Source organism: Takifugu flavidus, chromosome 1, assembly GCF_003711565.1.
Source record: "Takifugu flavidus isolate HTHZ2018 chromosome 1, ASM371156v2, whole genome shotgun sequence".
NCBI lineage: Eukaryota > Metazoa > Chordata > Actinopteri > Tetraodontiformes > Tetraodontidae > Takifugu > Takifugu flavidus.
Window position 1 is genome coordinate 239,024 of NC_079520.1, and position 19,184 is coordinate 258,207.

At 46.6% G+C, this 19,184-nt stretch overlaps 1 protein-coding gene across 1 annotated transcript in view; it reads right to left on the minus strand.

Moving 5' to 3' along the window:
- Positions 1-19,184, minus strand: part of LOC130536639 (titin-like) — a 135,437-nt gene that overhangs the window by 95,635 nt on the left and 20,618 nt on the right. The window contains exons 39-69 of the mRNA XM_057052736.1: positions 17,858-18,136; positions 16,983-17,552; positions 14,550-14,831; positions 14,179-14,457; positions 13,816-14,097; positions 13,466-13,744; positions 13,022-13,309; positions 12,658-12,936; positions 12,300-12,581; positions 11,881-12,159; positions 11,339-11,617; positions 10,921-11,199; positions 8,175-8,465; positions 5,775-6,062; positions 5,487-5,603; positions 5,003-5,285; positions 4,740-4,920; positions 4,559-4,621; positions 4,159-4,426; positions 3,787-3,855; positions 3,678-3,704; positions 3,532-3,585; positions 3,405-3,455; positions 2,947-3,006; positions 2,418-2,630; positions 2,149-2,232; positions 1,983-2,054; positions 1,560-1,847; positions 503-1,348; positions 210-293; positions 54-113 (exon numbers count right to left, since the gene is read on the minus strand). Coding sequence (XP_056908716.1) covers positions 54-113; positions 210-293; positions 503-1,348; positions 1,560-1,847; positions 1,983-2,054; positions 2,149-2,232; positions 2,418-2,630; positions 2,947-3,006; positions 3,405-3,455; positions 3,532-3,585; positions 3,678-3,704; positions 3,787-3,855; positions 4,159-4,426; positions 4,559-4,621; positions 4,740-4,920; positions 5,003-5,285; positions 5,487-5,603; positions 5,775-6,062; positions 8,175-8,465; positions 10,921-11,199; positions 11,339-11,617; positions 11,881-12,159; positions 12,300-12,581; positions 12,658-12,936; positions 13,022-13,309; positions 13,466-13,744; positions 13,816-14,097; positions 14,179-14,457; positions 14,550-14,831; positions 16,983-17,552; positions 17,858-18,136 — 7,056 coding nt within the window. The remainder of the gene's footprint in view (positions 1-53; positions 114-209; positions 294-502; positions 1,349-1,559; positions 1,848-1,982; positions 2,055-2,148; positions 2,233-2,417; positions 2,631-2,946; positions 3,007-3,404; positions 3,456-3,531; positions 3,586-3,677; positions 3,705-3,786; positions 3,856-4,158; positions 4,427-4,558; positions 4,622-4,739; positions 4,921-5,002; positions 5,286-5,486; positions 5,604-5,774; positions 6,063-8,174; positions 8,466-10,920; positions 11,200-11,338; positions 11,618-11,880; positions 12,160-12,299; positions 12,582-12,657; positions 12,937-13,021; positions 13,310-13,465; positions 13,745-13,815; positions 14,098-14,178; positions 14,458-14,549; positions 14,832-16,982; positions 17,553-17,857; positions 18,137-19,184) is intronic.

Sequence of the window (19,184 nt, forward strand, 5' to 3'; positions counted from 1 at the left end):
GCCAAGACACAAGAAATCAGCACAGAGATGTCCTGAAGGAAACGAGAAGCTACCTGAAGGAGCAGATGATGGCTTTGATGCTGCAGAGGCTTTCTCATCCTTTGGAGGAGATCCTTGGAGTTACAAGATGAAAAACATCAGAACCACAAATGTAGAAACAGCACTGACAAGAGACCAAGTTATGGTTGGTTGCAACCTGAAGAGAGTACCTGTGGGAGGAGCAAGTTTAGTGGCAGGAGGCGGCGAGGGTTTTGGTTCTGCTGCCAATGGTTTCCTCTCCTCAGGAGGAGATCCTTGGTGAATACAAGATATCAAGATTACAACCAGGAAAACCACAGTCAGGACTGTTCCCGACAAAAGAGTTGACAAATGAAACCAAGAAAGAAGAAACATGAAGAAGGCAGGAGATGAAGATGGATGTTCAACTTGCTTTTATGTGTTCTTGGTGAAGGAATGATCTTAAAGGGAAGACGAGCCGTTGCGGCTCAAGAAAAACAAATACCTGTCTGGGGCTTTTCGGCTTGTTCCTTGTCTGGGTTGTTCTCATGTCTTGTCGCTGGAGCTTCAGCTGGGCCCGTTTTGTCTGCTGGCCTCATGGCAGAAGGTCTCCTACTCTGATGACCTTCGTCAGAGGGAAGGACTTTTGTCTGTGGTACACCTGACATGCCTCTGGAAAGAGCTCCTAATTTCTTGTTTCCAAGCAAAGAGACTAAGCTTTCTTTATCGATGCAAGAGTCTTTGGCCGAAGCCAGTAGAGCAGATCGCTCCAGAAGTAAAATATCTTCCTGGATGTCATTCCTGGGCTTCTCTTTCTGTGGAGGACTGAAAAGACCAGTCCACTGTTGCTCGGAAGAGACACTTCCAGAAGACATTTCGTTCATTTTATCAGAGACAGTTTGAGTCACGTCTTTTCTCCTAACAGTTATTTCTCTGGAAGTCACGAAGCTTTTAGGCTGAACAAGAACTTTGTCTGAAGAGAAACTTTGTTCTTTATGATTGACTAATAATACGGATTCAGGTGCTTCAACAAGCTGATCGTCAGGTGACAACGTTTCACCTTTATTGCCATTCTTGGTCTTGGAGGCCACTGCCTCGTTTTTGGAATCCATTTGCAGCTTTTGTGGAGGAGATGCTTCCGTCAGTGAAAGACTAGATTTCAGACCTGGAAAACCCACGCTGGCATGGTGGTCCTTCCTCAGACTGGTGTGTTCAGGGTTGTCTTCTACATGAATTTCAGCAGACTGGATCTCTCTCCTGTCTTCTCGGACATCAGAGACTTCCACTTTTCCTTCCATGAGTTCAACTTCTTGGACCAGAGACCTCTTTGATCCGTTTTCTATTTTCAGAACTGTGGTGTTTTAGGAAATAAGATTGGGGATTTAGACCATGTGGTGGTCAAAGAGGTGACTTTGCTCAGACTACCGCATTCAAAAACACACATCAAAACACATCAGAGAGGCTTCGTACAGACGTTACGCTGTCACACAACAATCAAAGCATAAATTCAAAGATGACCCAGATTCATCAAGCAGGTAACAGGGGCTGATGTTTGCTTTTACCTTGGTGCTGCTGGAGGCTTTCGGTCTGGAAAAGTTGGTTTGCTTCTGTCAAATGGTCTTGGACCTCCTTTGGAGGCCTGCTGTTTGTTTCTTCCATTATTGCCATAGAGCTCTCTGGTGGACTCTTTGCTGTTTCTAGAACTTTCTTTAGTGTTTCTTCCTGAACACTACAGGGTTTTTCTGGGAACTCCTCCTGGCACTCTAGCCGTGTGTCAGGATCCAACGTCTTTGGATCATTTTTACCAGCCAGCAGATGGTTTAGTGGCTTTCTTGATAACTCAGAGTGATCTGAGACAGTGTTAAAGAGCATTTCGTTATTGATTCAGGTCAAGAGTTGTCGGAATAAAGACAATCAAAGAGGTACTAAATGCAAAAGGACAAAAACAATCACACGTCAGAGACAGCACAACACCTCAGCATTACCTGAAACATGTGCAGAACTTGACAGACATATCATGGACACAGCTTGTTCTTCCTCTCTGGGTTTAATTTGCACTTGAAAGAACATATTTGGGAATTATTTATTCCACAGGAACCACTAACCCTACCAAAGATAAGGGTCTGTGAAAGAATTATGGACGTTCAGTACCTTCACTTGGACCATGTTTCTGTGTTGGTCGGCTAATGTTGACTGCAGCTGGTCCAACTACGGTTTCCTCAACGACTGGAAGCTCTTTAGAGAACATGTTGATGTTCATCAATGAGTGTAGAGATGGAAACAAGGCTTCTAACACAGCTAGCTAAAACTACAACTTTATGAATGATTCTCAGTGGGAAGTTGCCAAGAATATTGACTCCAATGTTCAAACATCAAACTAAAGAAGTTTTCAATGAAAGATGTGATAAACACAATTTTACCTCTGGCTGTAAGAGGTTCAGCTCTTCTGCAAGTAGCTTCTTGTTTCAGTGCTTTTGCATCATGAATGGGGTGAGAAACTTGTGGCTCAGCTGCTTCTTGTTTCTTTAGTGCCAATTTTGGGTCTGGCTCCACTGTTCTGGGCTTCTGAACTTCTGTAGAGACCTTCCTGGGAACTGTGACCTTAACCAGTACCTCTTTGGTTGAAGAAGCTTCTTCAAATGTAACAAAGAGGTTTAAGTTTTCAGAGTCTTCATTCTTCAGACTTTTAAGAGCTCATGAAGTAAAATCAAAGAGGACAACAGAGGATCAAACTAGTTTATGTTTAACAAACTTCAGACAAAGATCATTTAATGCTCGATTGACTTTGGTTGCCAATAAAGCCCACAAGCCCCTGAGAGCAGCTGATCAATAAGAGGAGTTAGATGACGGAACTTCACCAGAACATTACAGACCAGCTGTAGTGTTGCTATGGTGACAGAACTATGAGAGCCAGCACAGTTTTGATCAGTGCCCACAAAGCCAACGTACCTTCAGTCTGCTCCTCCACCTGGGTCCTCTCAGCCTGGTCTTCAGGGAGTTTTCTCTCTTCTGAAGAAAGAAAACAGACTGAGGAAAAGAGAAGCAGACGGAGGAGTAACGGCAGCAGCACGTGATGAAATGAAGCACACGTATCGATGGAGACAAAGAGGGACAAAGACACCCTCTGAAGAGGACCCTCTTCAGAGATCACATGACAGACGAGGATTGATCCATTATCTAATTCATCCTTCATTATTCCACAAAAAGGTTGAATAAAATTTGCAATCTCATTTTTTTATCTTTATTTAGCAGAAATGATCAAAACTGTTTATTTTCATTGTAAGAAGACACTCAAGACAATGAGAATGAGGATTAAGATGATGAAGATGAAGACGATGAAGACGATGAAGATGAAGATGGCGGCTCATTATAAAGTCACATGCTGGTACAATGCCACCATTTTGTACCTTTCTGTTTTGTTTGGTCTTCAGAAAGAAAATACTGGGATGAATCGTTGGCTAGGAAAAAGAACATTTTTAGAAGGAATCAGCTGATGGAGGTGGGAGCAAATCTGATTGGTGGAAACTTTCTGACCTTGAACAAAGAGAGACACTGATTGGGGGAGCTGAAGCGACGCGTCTGGGACGTCTACGGTTCAACACAGACAGATTGAGCCACTGTGCCACGTGGACCAGTGATCAAATCAAGTGTGAACGGCCGGTTCAGCATTAAATACTCACCCTGAGGAACCTGCCCCATCCTTACTTCTGCGAAGAGACAGGGCACACGAGATTAAGTGTTGAGGCACTTGAGCTTAAGCATCTTTAGCCAAGTGATGAAAGTACAGACCTTTGTCTGACAGGTAAAGTTCTGCGCTGTTTCGACCTTTGTGCATTTGATTCTCCCGGTGGCTCAGGCCTGACGGAGTGGTCACAAACGTATCTGGTTATCATCTGGTCTTCATATGTAAAGATACTTAAAACTAAGATGCAGTCTTGGTCAGGAGCTCACACTGACGAGAAGGTAAACCAAAGGTAGCAGAGCAGCGAGGATAAGAGTGAGGAGCATCTTTATATTTTCCCGTGGATGTTTAGACTGTGGTAGCAACAGGCTGGCGAGAACCTGCTGGTGACTCCAGCAGGTTCTGCCTCAGGTCTCACCAGTATGATAGAACGCAGCAGAAATCAGCTGTCAGGAGACAAACACAACAGGACACTTTACCTGCTACGGACAGCTTGGCGTTGGAAATGTGAGGGCCACACACCACGCGGTAGTTGCCCTCGTCCCTCGTGTCACAGTCCTTGACCTTCAGGCAGTGGAGGTCGCCCACGCTGGAGATCTCGTACTTGAGACTGTTGTCCAGTTTCTGGGTTCCTTTGTACCAGGTGAGGGAGATCTCTGGGTAGTTGATCTGAATTCGACACTTGAAGATAGCGCTTTGGTTCTCAGCTGTCTTCTGGTCAGTGATGTCCTCCAGCACCGACACAGGCTGAAAGTTGAAGAACTGTTTTGATTGAACTGGTCAAAGTTTGTGTTTGTGTAACAAGCCTGTATAAGACTGAAGATGGATTAAAAATGATCAACCTGGGAGACATTTTACACATTTGCTCACAACGTATACCTCTGTGGAAATGTGGCTTTCCAGCTGCCGGATAAACCGAGCCATGTCCACCTCCTCAACTTCCTGCAACACACACAAGCACAATTTGTCTCATGTCTGTGAGATGTTAGATCACCTGAGCATAACGGCTGGAAGGAGGCTGTGAACAGTCAGCTTGACTTTCTGCCACATTTTCTCTCACCATTTTCCCAGTTTCAGCTTCCTTTTCCTTCTTTAGGACCTCCATGGCCTGTAAAATGCTGCGGTAGTCTTGGATGTTGTGTTCCTGCAGGATCTTCTCGTATTCTTTGGGATCACATCCTCTCAGTAGCTCAACAATATTCAACTCTTCTTTCTTGGGACTCTTTTGCTTTGAGGGAGTCCTGACAAACATTACATCACATGAGATCCAATCTCAGACTCTAGGATCTGGCTTGATGTTCTGATCCCACCAATAACACTCACCTCTTCAGCATTGATCTAACGTCCCCGAATTCTTCTACTTCCTGCTTTTTAGTAACCTCCATCTCGGCGCTGCACTCAATCTCTCCATGTTTGTTGCTTGCCACACATCTGTAGGTGCCGGAGTCCGACTTTGTCACTTCTGAGATCTCCAACTTGGCATCCTGGCCTTTGTGTTGGATGGAGATCCGGCCACCAGGGGTGATCTGCCTCCATTTACCCTTCATCCACTTCACGTTAGGGATGGGCTCTCCTCCAATCTTGGCAATGAACTTTGCTGTTCCCTCTTTAAGATGAGAAGAAGCCAAATGTCACGAAAAGCCACATTTCATTTAATTAGAACATTTTTTATTTTTTTTAAAAGTTGGTGTTTGGGAATTTTAGTTTAGATGCAACGTTTCCTTCTCTGCTCGTCTAATAATACAAGGAAAATGCTGCTGCTCTTCTTGATCCACATGAAGCTGAGGACTGCAGGGAGTCCACTTACTCTCTGGGACAGAAACGTTTTTAGGTTCTTCGATGAAGAAAAGGTTGTCAAGTCTTCTGATTGGGGGGGGGATAACTGGAATGGCAGCCTCAGCAGGAACACCCCTGAGTCCTTTTTCTGAGAGCAAAAGAAAAGTTAGAGGGAAAGAAGGTAGCACCAGAGCTGACAACATTTGAAAGTCTATTTCATGTGTCAACCATGTGACAGAAGTGCATTTTCTAGAAAATCAGCTGCTAAGAAAAGGTCCCTTAAAAGCAGAATATAGTATAAAAAGAAGCAAAAGAGTACCTTTAACTGTGACTCTGGCCTTGCAGAAGGTGCTTCCTGCTGCATTGCTAGCCTTGCACAGGTAATCTCCTGCTTCACCTTTTGAGACAGCATTGACTTCCAAACAAACACTTCCATCAACAAATGTGATTTGTGTTTCTCTGCTGGACTTCAGCTCCCTCCTGTCCTTCATCCACTGAACCTTCAGTGGAGGAGAACCAATGACGTGGCATTTCAGATGCAGCTTCTCACCCTCTTTCACGGTAACCGACTCCAATGGGACGTCAAACTTTGGTGCCTGGGTAGACTCTACAGAAGCCATGAGAAAAGAAGCAGAACAGCTTCAGAGACTCTCAATCAGTAACGTGAAGGCGAAGAAGCAGAGAGAAAACACGACATCTTTGCATCACGCCACAATCTTGTCACGTTTATCTGGACTAAAACATTGTAGGAATCAGAGGTATGTGTGACTTCAAGGAATGGGAGATTTTCACTCCTCAGCATGAATTCTCCTGACGATGTGGGGGTCCCTCATGATTCTCCTCACGTGACTCCCAGATGAATATTACAAATTGGAACCCTTTAAATGCCAAGCCAAAAGCCAAGAGATGTCAGGAAGTTCTGTAAATGCCAGAAGCCCTTCAGTCCAGATCAGGAAGAGGCCAGTGCTTGCAGCCAAAGCCAGAACTGACCGTCATATCTCTGAATGTAGAAGCACTCTCTGCAACCAAACAAAAATGTGTTGCAAAACTTGGAAAGAACATCACTGTGATCTTCTCTGCCTACAAGAAAGTCACTGTGGACAACAACATCCTCATCCTCAGGTAGAAGGCATTACTTCACTCACAGAAATGCCCCCTCAACTCCTGAACCTCACCCAAAACATCCAACACAGGTTCACGAGCTGTCTTGGATGTCCACCACCTTCCTCTGAACATAATGTTGAGCTAACCTCATTGGAGCGTCTTTGGAATGTTGAGGAATGTTCTCAGTCATGCAGAGAATTCTTGGCTTATGAAAATTCAACTGGACTTCCTTTAGTTTTTCCTCCTCATTTATGACTTCTGCTCTTCAGTTCGAACTTCAGAAGAAGCTCTTGGATAAAAAGTGAAATGTCTTTGAAAAACTAAAGGAATCCAGTTCGATTCTCTTAAGGCAAGACGGCATCTTTGTAATTCTGAACAACATGCAAAGATCTCAGTAACAACCCTGAGGCAGTGTCCTGGCCCTCTACTGTACCCTGAGGCAGCGTCCTGGCCTCTACTGTACCCTGAGGCAGCGTCCTGGCCTCTACTGTACCCTGAGGCAGCGTCCTGGCCCTCTACTGTACCCTGAGGCAGCATCCTGGCCTCTACTGTACCCTGAGGCAGCGTCCTGGCCTCTACTGTACCCTGAGGCAGCGTCCTGGCCCTCTACTGTACCCGAGGCAGCGTCCTGGCCCTCTACTGTACCCCGAGGCAGCGTCCTGGCCTCTACTGTACCCGAGGCAGCGTCCTGCCCTCTACTGTACCCCGAGGCAGCGTCCTGGCCTCTACTGTACCCCGAGGCAGCGTCCTGCCCTCTACTGTACCCTGAGGCAGCATCCTGGCCTCTACTGTACCCCGAGGCAGCGTCCTGCCCTCTACTGTACCCTGAGGCAGCATCCTGGCCCTCTACTGTACCCTGAGGCAGCATCCTGGCCCTCTACTGTACCCTGAGGCAGCGTCCTGGCCTCTACTGTACCCTGAGGCAGCATCCTGGCCCTCTACTGTACCCTGAGGCAGCGTCCTGGCCTCTACTGTACCCTGAGGCAGCGTCCTGGCCTCTACTGTACCCAGAGGCAGCGTCCTGGCCCTCTACTGTACCCTGAGGCAGCGTCCTGGCCTCTACTGTACCCCCACCCCCTCCCCCTACCCCGAGGCAGCGTCTGGCCCTCTACTGTACCCTGAGGCAGTGTCCTGGCCCTCTACTGTACCCGAGGCAGCGTCCTGGCCTCTACTGTACCCCGAGGCAGTGTCCTGGCCCTCTACTGTACCCTGAGGCAGCATCCTGGCCTCTACTGTACCCTGAGGCAGCGTCCTGGCCTCTACTGTACCCCGAGGCAGCGTCCTGGCCCTCTACTGTACCCTGAGGCAGCATCCTGGCCTCTACTGTACCCTGAGGCAGCATCCTGGCCTCTACTGTACCCTGAGGCAGTGTCCTGGCCCTCTACTGTACCCCGAGGCAGCGTCCTGGCCTCTACTGTACCCTGAGGCAGCGTCCTGGCCCTCTACTGTACAACATTAATATGATAACCAACCCACAAACCTAAAGGACTCATTTATTTATTCTCCCTGAATATGAGAGATCTTCAAAGCTCAAAAAGGTTTTGATTCACAGAGACAAACAGGTCTAACCCTAACCCTCTACTGTACCCTAACCCTTGAGATGATGTCGTCATACCTGAGATGGTGACAGAAACCTGACATGAAGCTTTTCCAGCGTCGTTGGAGGCAGAGCAGGTGTAGACCCCGCTGTCAGACCTGGAGCAGCTCCTCAAGCTCAGCACGGCCATGTTGTTCACAAAGCTCGTTTCGTATCTGTCGCTGCCACAGATTTCACTGTCGTCTTTGGACCAGGTGACGGTCAGAGGTTGTGACCCCGACAGCTGAGCCTCAATCTTCACGGTCTTACCCTCCGAATCCATCAGGGACTTGGGAGGCTTCCGTGTGAAGTTTGGTGCCATTTTATGTTCTGTTCATGAGGGGAAAAAAATCAGGATACAGTTTTAGATGAAAACAATTCAACACTTGAGATGTCAAGAAGAAATTGGCTTCAGAAATCAGGAACCATCAGAAACAGAAACACACATTTCCAACCAATTCTGACAAGTTTGTGTAGTCTCATGGACACAAACGACTTTCTTTCCAAATCCTTCAAACAGAACCCAAAATCCAGTGACGGAGACCTTTTTCATGACAAGAATTTCATTTTGTTCCCAACAAGCACAGAGGCACAATTACTCAGACGTAGGCATTAGCAACCGCTAGCATGACCGCAGGCTGATAATGGTACGTATGCTAACATAACCACGGCAAGCATCACTTCCTTCAGCACTGCACAAAAGAGCAGTCCATCGTTCTGGCATCATGTGGGTAAGAAGCCCAGACGGGCTTTTCTTCTTTTCCTTCTGTCACGTAGACCTTCTAGCTGACGGGGAACATGCACTCCAGCGTCACAGGTACCAAGAGAAGCAAAGTCACGAGTCACTGAAACCCCTCATGATTCCATGCAGATGATGAAAAGGAATCCACAATCTATGACATGCAGACGGGCTTCAGCTCGTTGTGCACGTTTGGCGACTTTACCTAGTTTCACATTAGCATGGCAGATATCAGAACCTTCGCTATTGGAAATTTCACACGTGTATCTTCCAGAAGCTTCTTCACGGTCACTGTTGAGGACGTCCAGCCTGCAGCCACAGTCTGTAGTCTGGACATTATACTGATAAGATGCCCAGATCAGTTTTCCATCCTTCCTCCAGCTTACACTTATTTTTGGGCGACCAGTGAACGTCACTCGAAGGGTTAGCGCTTGGCCAACTCTGAAGGTGGTGTCTTTTAGCGTTCTGATGAAGCGAGGCGGTTCTGTGAGGAGTGGTGATTGTTGTTAGATGAAAATGTGACATTAGCAAGCAGTGAAATGAATTCTGTTTTAGAATTCATTGATGTTGCTGAAGTAGTTCCGATTTAAGGACGAGAAGCCTGAACATGCAGAGATCATCTGACTCCCACGGCTGCAGTTTGTCTTCTTTTCATCTGAAATTGACGCTGACAACTAAGAAAGTGTTTGTGTCGGCCACCTCAACAAGGATTTATGTTAAATGAAATATTTAGCCAGCTACTTTTCCTGGCATCTGCCTGGAAGGTTGGGGCACCTTCGCCTTTACAAAAGGTGCGTCTGATCTGTAGCTGCAGCGAAGCGTCCTGGAAAACACAGATCCAGCAAGAGAGTTTGAGATCTGGCTCGGACCGAGTCTGTTCAGAGTAGCAGACACGGCTCCAGCCACGGTAACGTGCTCTCCTCTCGCTCTTCTGCTTAACATTTGTCTGTTTGTTTATTAGCCAACGAGAGCTACAGACACCAGCTGGAGAGTCAGATGAACTCTGCTGTCTATGAGAACTTTTAGTGGATAAGAAGATTGTTTACCTTTCATAAAGGTTCTACAAATGACATAAGCGTCACAGACGGCAGAGCCGCCGGCATTAGAAACTTGACAGGAATATAATCCTGCTGCTTCCTCTCTGTCACTGTTGAGGACTTCTAAAGTACATGAGCTTCCTGTGGGTATGACATTGTATTTGTAGGAAGCCCAGATTGGCTTTCCGTCCTTGGTCCAGCTCACAGAAACTCGCTGGCTGCCACTAAAGAAGCAGGTCAGTCTTAGCGGTTCACCCAGGCAGTAGATAGTGTCTTCAAGCATTTTGGTAAAGCGCACCGGTTCTGAGGGAAGCAACATGTGCATTAGTCAAAGAGCCCAATGTTAGCGCGATGCGTACGTGATGCAGCAGTTACCTAGTGTGACATTAGCATGACAGACAGCAGAGGTGCCTGCGCAGGAGATTTCACAGGAATATCTCCCAGCAGCCTCCTCCCTGTCATAGTTTAGAACCTCCAAGACACAGGAGCCATGAGCCATCTTAACGTTGTACTTGTAGGAAGCCCAGATTGGTTTACCATCCTTACTCCAACTCACGTGCACGTGCTTGCTGCCCGTGAACATAACCTGAAGATTCAGAGGTTGTCCGACCCTAAAGGTCACATCCTCTAGCTCTTTCACAAAGTGAACTGGTTCTATAGGAAGCAAAACCACTGAACATTAATGAGTTGCACACTAATGAGGATATGGAGTAAAATAAGGAAATAAGGTCATGTGAAAATGCTTTAAAGGTTAACTACTAACTACTCTTTAACAAGCACTTTAGCTGTCCAGGAGGACGTTAGTATTTGTCGTTGGTACAGGACTTTTGTGTCACTGTCCTATGACCTTTTCCTCCTGTGATGATTCCTGGACCAGCACGTGTTGCCGAATGGTTTTTGTGCTGGTGCAGGTTTGAAACTCATGAGCAACGACATTTGTTACGCCTCATGCAAATGTGAGGTTTTAGGCTGATAATGAGGTGATGGGCTGAGTTCCTGCAGGGATTACCTAGCTTCACACGAGCGTGGCAGATTTCGGTGCCTTCAGCATTTGAAACTTCACATGTGTAAGTCCCTGCAGCTTCTTCTCTGTCAGTGTCAAGAACCTCCAAAACACAGGTGTCATGTGTGGTCTTCATGTTGTATCGATAAGATGCCCAGATGAGCTTCCCGTCCTTCTTCCAGACCACAGCCACTCTCTGGCTTCCGGTGTAGGTGCAGTCCAGAGTCAAAGGTTCGCCCAGTCTGAAATGTGTTTCTCGCAGCTTTCTCAGGAAGCGAGCTGGTTCTGAGGAGCGGCGTTTGGGATTAATAATTAATTAATAGCAGCAAATGGTTGTACGTGAGCAGGCAGGCAGGAATGAGACATGCAGCATTTAAGGAATGCATTACAAGCTGAAGGTGAGTGCTGAGCTTGCTGACGTTACCTAAGCCCACGCGAGCGTAACACACATCACTTCCAGCTCCGTTGGAAATTTCACACGCGTACGTTCCAGCGGCATCAGGCCTGTCGCTGGTGAGGATATCGAGGATGCTCCATGAATCTGTGGTTTTCACATTGTACTGATAAGATGCCCAAATTGGTTTTCCATCTTTTTTCCAGGTGGCGTAGACCCTCGGAGTGCCACAGTACGTGCAGACAAGTTGGAGTGGCTGGCCCACCAAGAATGTGGTGTCCTCCAGTTTCTTGATAAAGCGCACCGGTTCTGAGAGAAGCAATGTTGGGATTAGAAATGGGTCGGCTTCCTGCTCTGTGTGGCCTTGCTGCTACCATGGATGGAAATTTGTGCTACATCTAAAGGGACCTCTCCAACTAACTAGTGGAACTATGAGCACCTTCAGTTGCCCGGAGGACGGAGGGGAGCTGGAATGCACAAGATGAGGCCTGGACTCTGAACATCGGCCTCTTAACGGTGCAGATAATGAACAACAGTCCCATTGGAGCCGAGACAAAGAGACAAACAATCACCTTTTACGCTCACGTGACAGCTGGCAGAAGCTGAACCAATGCAGTTCTCGGCTTTGCAGACGTATTCTCCTCGATCGAACTTTGTCGTTTTGCTGAGTTTCAACGTGGCCACACCTGCTGTGAAGTCCAGGGAGCAAAGGTCGGACTCGCACAGCTTCCTACCAGCTTTAAACCAAGCGACAGAGATCTCAGGGGTTCCCTCAACGCGGCACCTTAGCAAGAAGGCGTCACCCTCATTTATCTCCACGGGCTCCATCCTCTCAACAAAGGATGGACGTTCTGGATTGACAACCATGATGATGAGGATGAGGAATTAGTACCACAGGTTAAATCACATCAACAAATGAGTCAATGATTGGTTATATATTTATAAGTTCTGGATTCATGCAAAGAAAAACATGCACAATTAGTAACTTTACCTAAAATCGACACTTTTGCTTCGCATCTGTCATTTCCAACTCCGTTGTCGAGTTGGCAGGAGTAGGTCCCAGCAGCCTCCATCCTGTCTGAGTTCAGAACCTCCAGGATGCAGGAGGTGCCTGCGGTGATCACGTTGTACTGATAAGAAGCCCAAATGAGCCCTCCATCCTTCTTCCAGGTCACGTTTACTCTCGGCGTGCCAGCAAAGGAGACTTCCAGCTTCAGCGGCTTGCCCTTTTCGCAGGAAATGTCTCGGAGCTTCTTCACAAAGCGGACCGGTTCTGAGAGGCAAATGCACGGTCAGTTGCATTGAGTGTGCGCTGATCGTCCGTGCACTGATGGTGACGCCCAACAAACCTTTCACAGACAGATGAACTGTGCGACTCTCCTTCCCAGCGTCATTGATGACCTGGCAGGTGTATTCTCCTGCATGGGGCATCTCCACTCTGCTCAGCACCAAAGTGGCCACGTCACCTTTCAGAGACATGTTGCAGCCACGCCCTTGGAGCATCTCTTTGGACCCTCTGAACCATTTGACCTTCAGAGGGGAGCTGCCCCTCACTTTAGCAGAGAAAGACACATTTTTTCCAGGCAGTGTCTCTTGAGCTTCCGGTGTCTCCACAAACGTTGGAGGTTCTGGTTTCAAAGTGAAGAGTATGAGGGAAAAAGAAAGAAGTCTGGTGCTTTAGAGGCATTCTTGAGTTTGGAATGTCGGACTGACCTGTCACCTCCACTGAAGCGCTCGTCTCACTCGTTCCTGCATCATTGGCAGCTTTACACGTGTATTTCCCACCATCTGACATCTGGACTGTTGGAAGTCTCAGTTTGCAGATATTATCAGTAAAGCTGATGTCATAATTAAACCCACTTTTTAGCTCTTTGCCATTGTGGAACCAAGAAGTCCTTAAAGGAGCAGAGCCGATGACCTTACATTCCAGTTCACCACACTTACCCACAACCAAGTGGGCGTCTCTGAGCTTCCTGATGAAACTTGGCGCAATCAACTTATCTGGTGTAAAAAAATAAAAAAACCTGATGACTTGTACTTAATGATAAACATACGCGTGCATTATAAGTAGCATTTTCTTGCCATTACTGTGAAGTATGTTTCTAAACCAACAAATGTTCCTAAGTTGATTTGAAAGCTTATTCACCAGCCACCGACCTGAGACCGCCAGACTGATAGTGCAGGAGGCCACGCCCACATGATTGGACACCTCCAACTTGTATTCGCCAGCATCGGCTTTCTCTGCAGACTGAATCTTCAGGGTGGTGACCCTCTTTGTGTAGGACATTTGATATTTGGTACCAGCAGAGAGCTCCTTGTTGCCCTTGAACCACCTGGTTTTCAGCTCTGGTGAGCCAGAAACAATCACTTCAAGAGCCACCGGTTCACCGGTCTGTATATTCAAAGACTCCGGACTATCCACAACAGCGGCAGCTTCTACAAATCAGGAAAGGAGTTAGTAGAAGAAAGCTAGCACAAGAGAACCACCCAGAATGAGTTCCACCAACCTAGAACGGTTACTTGAGAGACAGACACCACCGATCCTGACTCGTTACTCAGTCGACACGTGTATCTTCCAGCAGTGGTGGAATCTGCTTTGGGAACTATTAGAGTGGCCACATTATCCTCAAAGGTGATCTTCCTATTGTCACCGTCTCTAAGGACGTGATCTTTGTCCTGAATCCAGGAGAGATCCAAAGGCTCTGAGCCTCTCACTGTAGCCATCAGAATCAGCTGCTCTCCAACCATCACCGACTGGTCCACCAGCTTCTTGACAAATGCTGGTGGCTCTGAGTGATGATATGGAGACAAAGGGTGAGGAGAAGAAAGCCGAGAAAGACCAAGTCTAATGATTCAAGTTTTCTGCTCACCTTTAAGGCTAATGGTGGTGCAGCTGGATACCGTTCCTACGTGGTTTGACACCTGGCACCGATAGGTCCCAGCGTCATCGTGTTCCAGTTTGATAATGTGAAGGGTGATGGAGCCGCCCACTTTGACGATCCTATACTTCCTGCTGTCCTTCAGCACCGTCTGGTCTTTGTACCAGGCTAGCTGGAAGGGTGGTGTCCCATTCACCTCACAGTGCAGGCTGGCATCCTTCCCTCTGACACCCTCTAAGAGGCTTGGAGTTTTCAAAAAAGATGGGGGCTCTGGAAGGTATTTTGACAGGTATTAACATTAACACTCATTTGTTGCACACGGTTCCGTGTGGCGCTTCACTGTGGGAGGGTTATCAGCTGACCTTGGACTGTGACAACGCTGCTGCAGCTTGCACTGCCGGCATCATTGTGCACCTCACAGGTGTAGACCCCAGAATCCTCAAACACTGCTGAGTGCAGCTGGAGGCGGGCGGTCGGCTCCACAAATGTTATCGTTACGTTGTTTCCATCATGGATCTTTTGATCATTTTTGTACCAGCAGATATTCAGGGACTGACCACTGCTGACCCTGCATTCAAAGCTGTGGCCTTCACGCAGCTCTACAAAGGCAGTGGCAGGAAGTTTCTGGACAAAGTGAGGAGGTTCTGCGAAGTGAAATGAAGAATCAAGTTACCAAGTTACCACTATTAAAATCAAGTCACTCAGAGAAGATTCTGGAAGATGACTGGGACATGTTGGAGCTGAGGAGGGGCTGGATTGAGAGTGGTGCTACTGGTGGACAAAAAAGAATTTAGCCCAACAAACGTTCAGTGGCAGCTCTGGGATGATTCCACCTGAGGAAGAGTCAAGATCCACGTGTGAGGAGCGTTTCTCTGGGATGTCAAGTGCCTGCAGAAAAAGTGGTGGTCTTCCAAAAACCCTTCTGAAGAGAAATGGGTTTCTACTGGTACTAAAGGGCATAGAGAACTGAACACCTGACTCCCTTTCTTCAAGGTCAATGTTTGACGTTTGGAGTTGAAGATACTGAAGTGAAGCTCATTCTGCTGTCAGCTTGGTTTGTGAATCTACAGGAATCTTCCGTTCCATCAGCTTGAACAAGGATCAACTTACTGCATCTTATTCCAGATCAGAGACAATTGACTCCACGGGTCCAGCCTGATATGCTGTATGATGCTGACCCGTTTTCAACATCTGTAGACAGAACTGAGATCAAGTCCAATTGGGTGGTGGTTCAGGACCCGCTAACGTACGGTGGAGCACAGCTGGGACGATGTCTGTCGTGTTATTGCCAAAGATGGCCGTGCTAAAGCACCAAAGAGTGTTCAAGTTTATTCGGAGGGACCTGGTTAACTCTACCTTTTGACAAACTCTGTTGATACTGAACAATAAGAAATAAAACACAGCCTTTAAACAACATTTCTTCCTTAAACATGATACATTTAAAACACAAGACCTCAGAACTGAATTCAACTCTACATTTACACCAAATGTTTCCCGCCACCACAGCTTTTTACCACGTCTGCTAACTACAGCGGTAAAGTGTTGGCAGAAAGCAACTATCAACTCTGAAGCTGATTCCAATCTGAACAACAAAGAACCAAAAGAACTTTTTCCCCAATTCAGTTTTCACTCTGGGGACAGAGGTGCTGGTTATGGGCAGGAGGGAGCGGTTGGTGCTTGGTTTGCTAGTAGCATGTGACAGCAGATCTGATATAAGGAGACCTAGCATCGACTGTAGTTTAAGATTGGCCATGAAATGCAGCACAGTGGTGAATGAATGATTTGAGATGAATCTTGGTCCTCCAGGATAAACTGTGTCCAGAAAATGTTGAGATTGAAGATGAATTTTTATACATAATGTCACCATTAACCAGAAGGGATTAAAAGCATGGATGATTGTTAGCCTGGAAAAATAAACGGTACTCAACCTTGAAAGAATATGAGCCTCACTTTTCATTTGACCTTTTTTTCTTTTGACCAGATTCTGTATGTGAGGAGTAAAAGTGACTGAATTGTGATTGAGTGGCGACGCTGAGCAACAGTTTCATCTACAAAAGTAGTTTGATGCATCCTGAATGTTATGAGATTATTCATGTTCATTCTATGACTGGTCACTGAGGCCCAGTGTGAGGAGGCTACGCACCCTCTACCTGCACTGACCAGGTACGGATCTACAGATAGTTGCTCTGACAGACCAATGGAGGAGTTTTGTTCCAGTGCTGAATGATCTACTGGACCGAGTTGTATGTCCATAGTGGTGCTGTGATCAGGTGTGATTGTTGGTTTTGTTGATTTCCTGAGTTATTCCGAAAGTATTTCCAATACAGTGAATATCTGCATGGTTGCAAGCAAAACAAACGTCTGAGCACTGTGGGGGCCAGTGAGAGGCTCTCCTAGGTCCTTTACGACTCACCCCCATCGAGTTTCAAAGGGCCTTTGAGAGCTAAGGCCTCTAGCCACAGCTATTCATGAACCCAACTCCCAATGAGAGCCCAAACCTGACCCTGACTGAACATGCGCACTCATCTCTCCTGACTAGTGGACACCACCATCTTGTCTTCTGATGGGTCCCTTTTGTCACAGCAGACAAACCTTAAAGCTGGAACTTTTCACCAGAGTTTCATCAACTTTAACTTGAAAAACCTGTTAGCTCTACCAAAGAAGAAGATGTTAGCATTGAAAGAGTCTGGAGAAAATGGCACGAGCTTCAAAATATGAGAGGCTACAGCATAGAACATGCTTATTTTGCACATTAGCAACAGTTTCAAAGAGCAAGTTAAGCTGTCAGCTCTTACCTTGTACCTTCACCTCAGCAGAACACATTGAACTCCCAGCTTCATTTGCCACCGTGCACACATATGTCCCACAATCCTTCAGTGTGGTCTTTAGGATATCAAGAGAAACCATCTTATTCTCAAAGAAGAGCTTGCAATCTGGAGACTGGTGGATTTTCCGACCATCTTTGGTCCAAGTGACAGTTACGCCGGAGTCCACGTCTACCTGACACTGCAGGTGTAGAGGAGCTCCGACCACAGCAGCGATCGGAACCAGGGCTTTAACAAAGGTGGGTTTATCAATAACGCACAGCTCCGCGCTGCTCTCAACAGACCCAACACTGTTTGACACTCTGCACACATAGATCCCTGCATCAGTGGGTCTGAGCTGGAGAACCTCCAGCGTGTGTGAATTCTGTTCACAAGAGGTTTGGTATCTCTCAGAGCCTTTGGGCAAAGTCTGGTTATCTTTCAGCCACACAACATTTATCGGATCAGAGCCTTTTATCACACAGTGGATCAGTGCTCTCTGGCCCACATACAGTGTCTGAGGCCCAGGCTTACTGATAATGGCAGGATGGATTTGTTGTTCTACAGGAATTTAGAAAAAAAACACAAGACATGTTAGTGAGAGCTGGTTCAGTTACTAATACTAACCCTAGCTGGTTCAGTTACTAAGCCTAACCCACCAAACCCATTGAGGCTCAAACTAAAGAATTCCCCCTGCAGGTAAAAGAAACCTTTGGTGATCCCCAACATTAACAGCCACAACAGCAGCTGCCAACTTAACCAGAACAATGGAATGGTTAGGGTTCGGGTTAGGGTTAGGGTTTGGGTTTGGGTTCGGGTTAGGGTTTGGGTTCGGGTTTGGGTTCGGGAACGTGCAGCATTCCTACCTGTCACGGTGAGAGAGGCGGTGCATTCATCACTGCCATGCTGATTGGACACCTTGCAGGTGTATAAACCATGGTCCTCTTTAATTGGGTGTAGGATTTCCAGGCAGGAAGTGCCAGAGTGACTAATGATCCTGTATCTGTCACCCTCCTTGACTTGGTGTCCATCTTTAAACCAGTCAAAACTCACATCTGGAGCCTCCTGAATTTCACAATTAAACTTGACAGCATTGCCAACATTTATCTCCATGGGGACAATTCTTTTTGTGAACATGGGCTTCCCTGCATTAGAGAAAAAGAGAACAAGACAAAGACAGTTGGAAAAAGGATTCTGAAGGCAGTCGGACTTTGGTACGGAGGGAGAAGTTCCTGAGATGGAGAAGTGAAACACATGGTTTTGAAAGGCAGTAGAAAAACAGGGAATAAAGGTCATGAACAGGAGGTCTTCAAAAGTGCAAATATGCAAAAAAGAGTGGACGAACAAGAAGACACGACTGTCTGAGGGATGGGACAGATTTTCGTTGACAACATGAAGGAAGCAAGAGGATGACGCCAAAGCTTTCCAATGACAACAAAGTTTCATCAGAGTAGAAAATCGTATTAATCTTTAAAAAAGCACAAAAAGACCTGGATCTCATACCAGAGGACTCTAAACCTGAAGGAACTACTCTGTTCTGGAATACCAGAGGACTCTAAACCTGAAGGAACTACTCTGTTCTGGAATACCAGAGGACTCTAAACCTGAAGGAACTACTCTGGAATACCAGAGGACTCTAAACCTGAAGGAACTACTCTGTTCTGGAATACCAGAGGACTCTAAACCTGAAGGAACTACTCTGGAATACCAGAGGACTCTAAACTGAAGGAACTACTCTGTTCTGGAATACCAGAGGACTCTAAACCTGAAGGAACTACTCTGAAATACCAGAGGACTCTAAACCTGAAGGAACTACTCTGGAATACCAGAGGACTCTAAACCTGAAGGAACTACTCTGTTCTGGAATACCAGAGGACTCTAAACCTGAAGGAACTACTCTGGAATACCAGAGGACTCTAAACCTGAAGGAACTACTCTGTTCTGGAACCTTAAAGAATCTTGTGAGTGATCAGGAATCCACCACTTATCACACTCGCTCTTTTTTAATTGGCAATGTTAAATGTTATTGCTCCCAATAACTGTTACTCTTATGTATCTATGCATTTATTATGGTATGTTCTGTCTTCTGATCTTCTTCTGATCTGGTTAAATAAAGTCATGATGTGACTTTCCCCCCTACCAGGTCTGTGATATTTAAAGAAACCTCATTGGATCAGTGCTCATTGCTGCTGC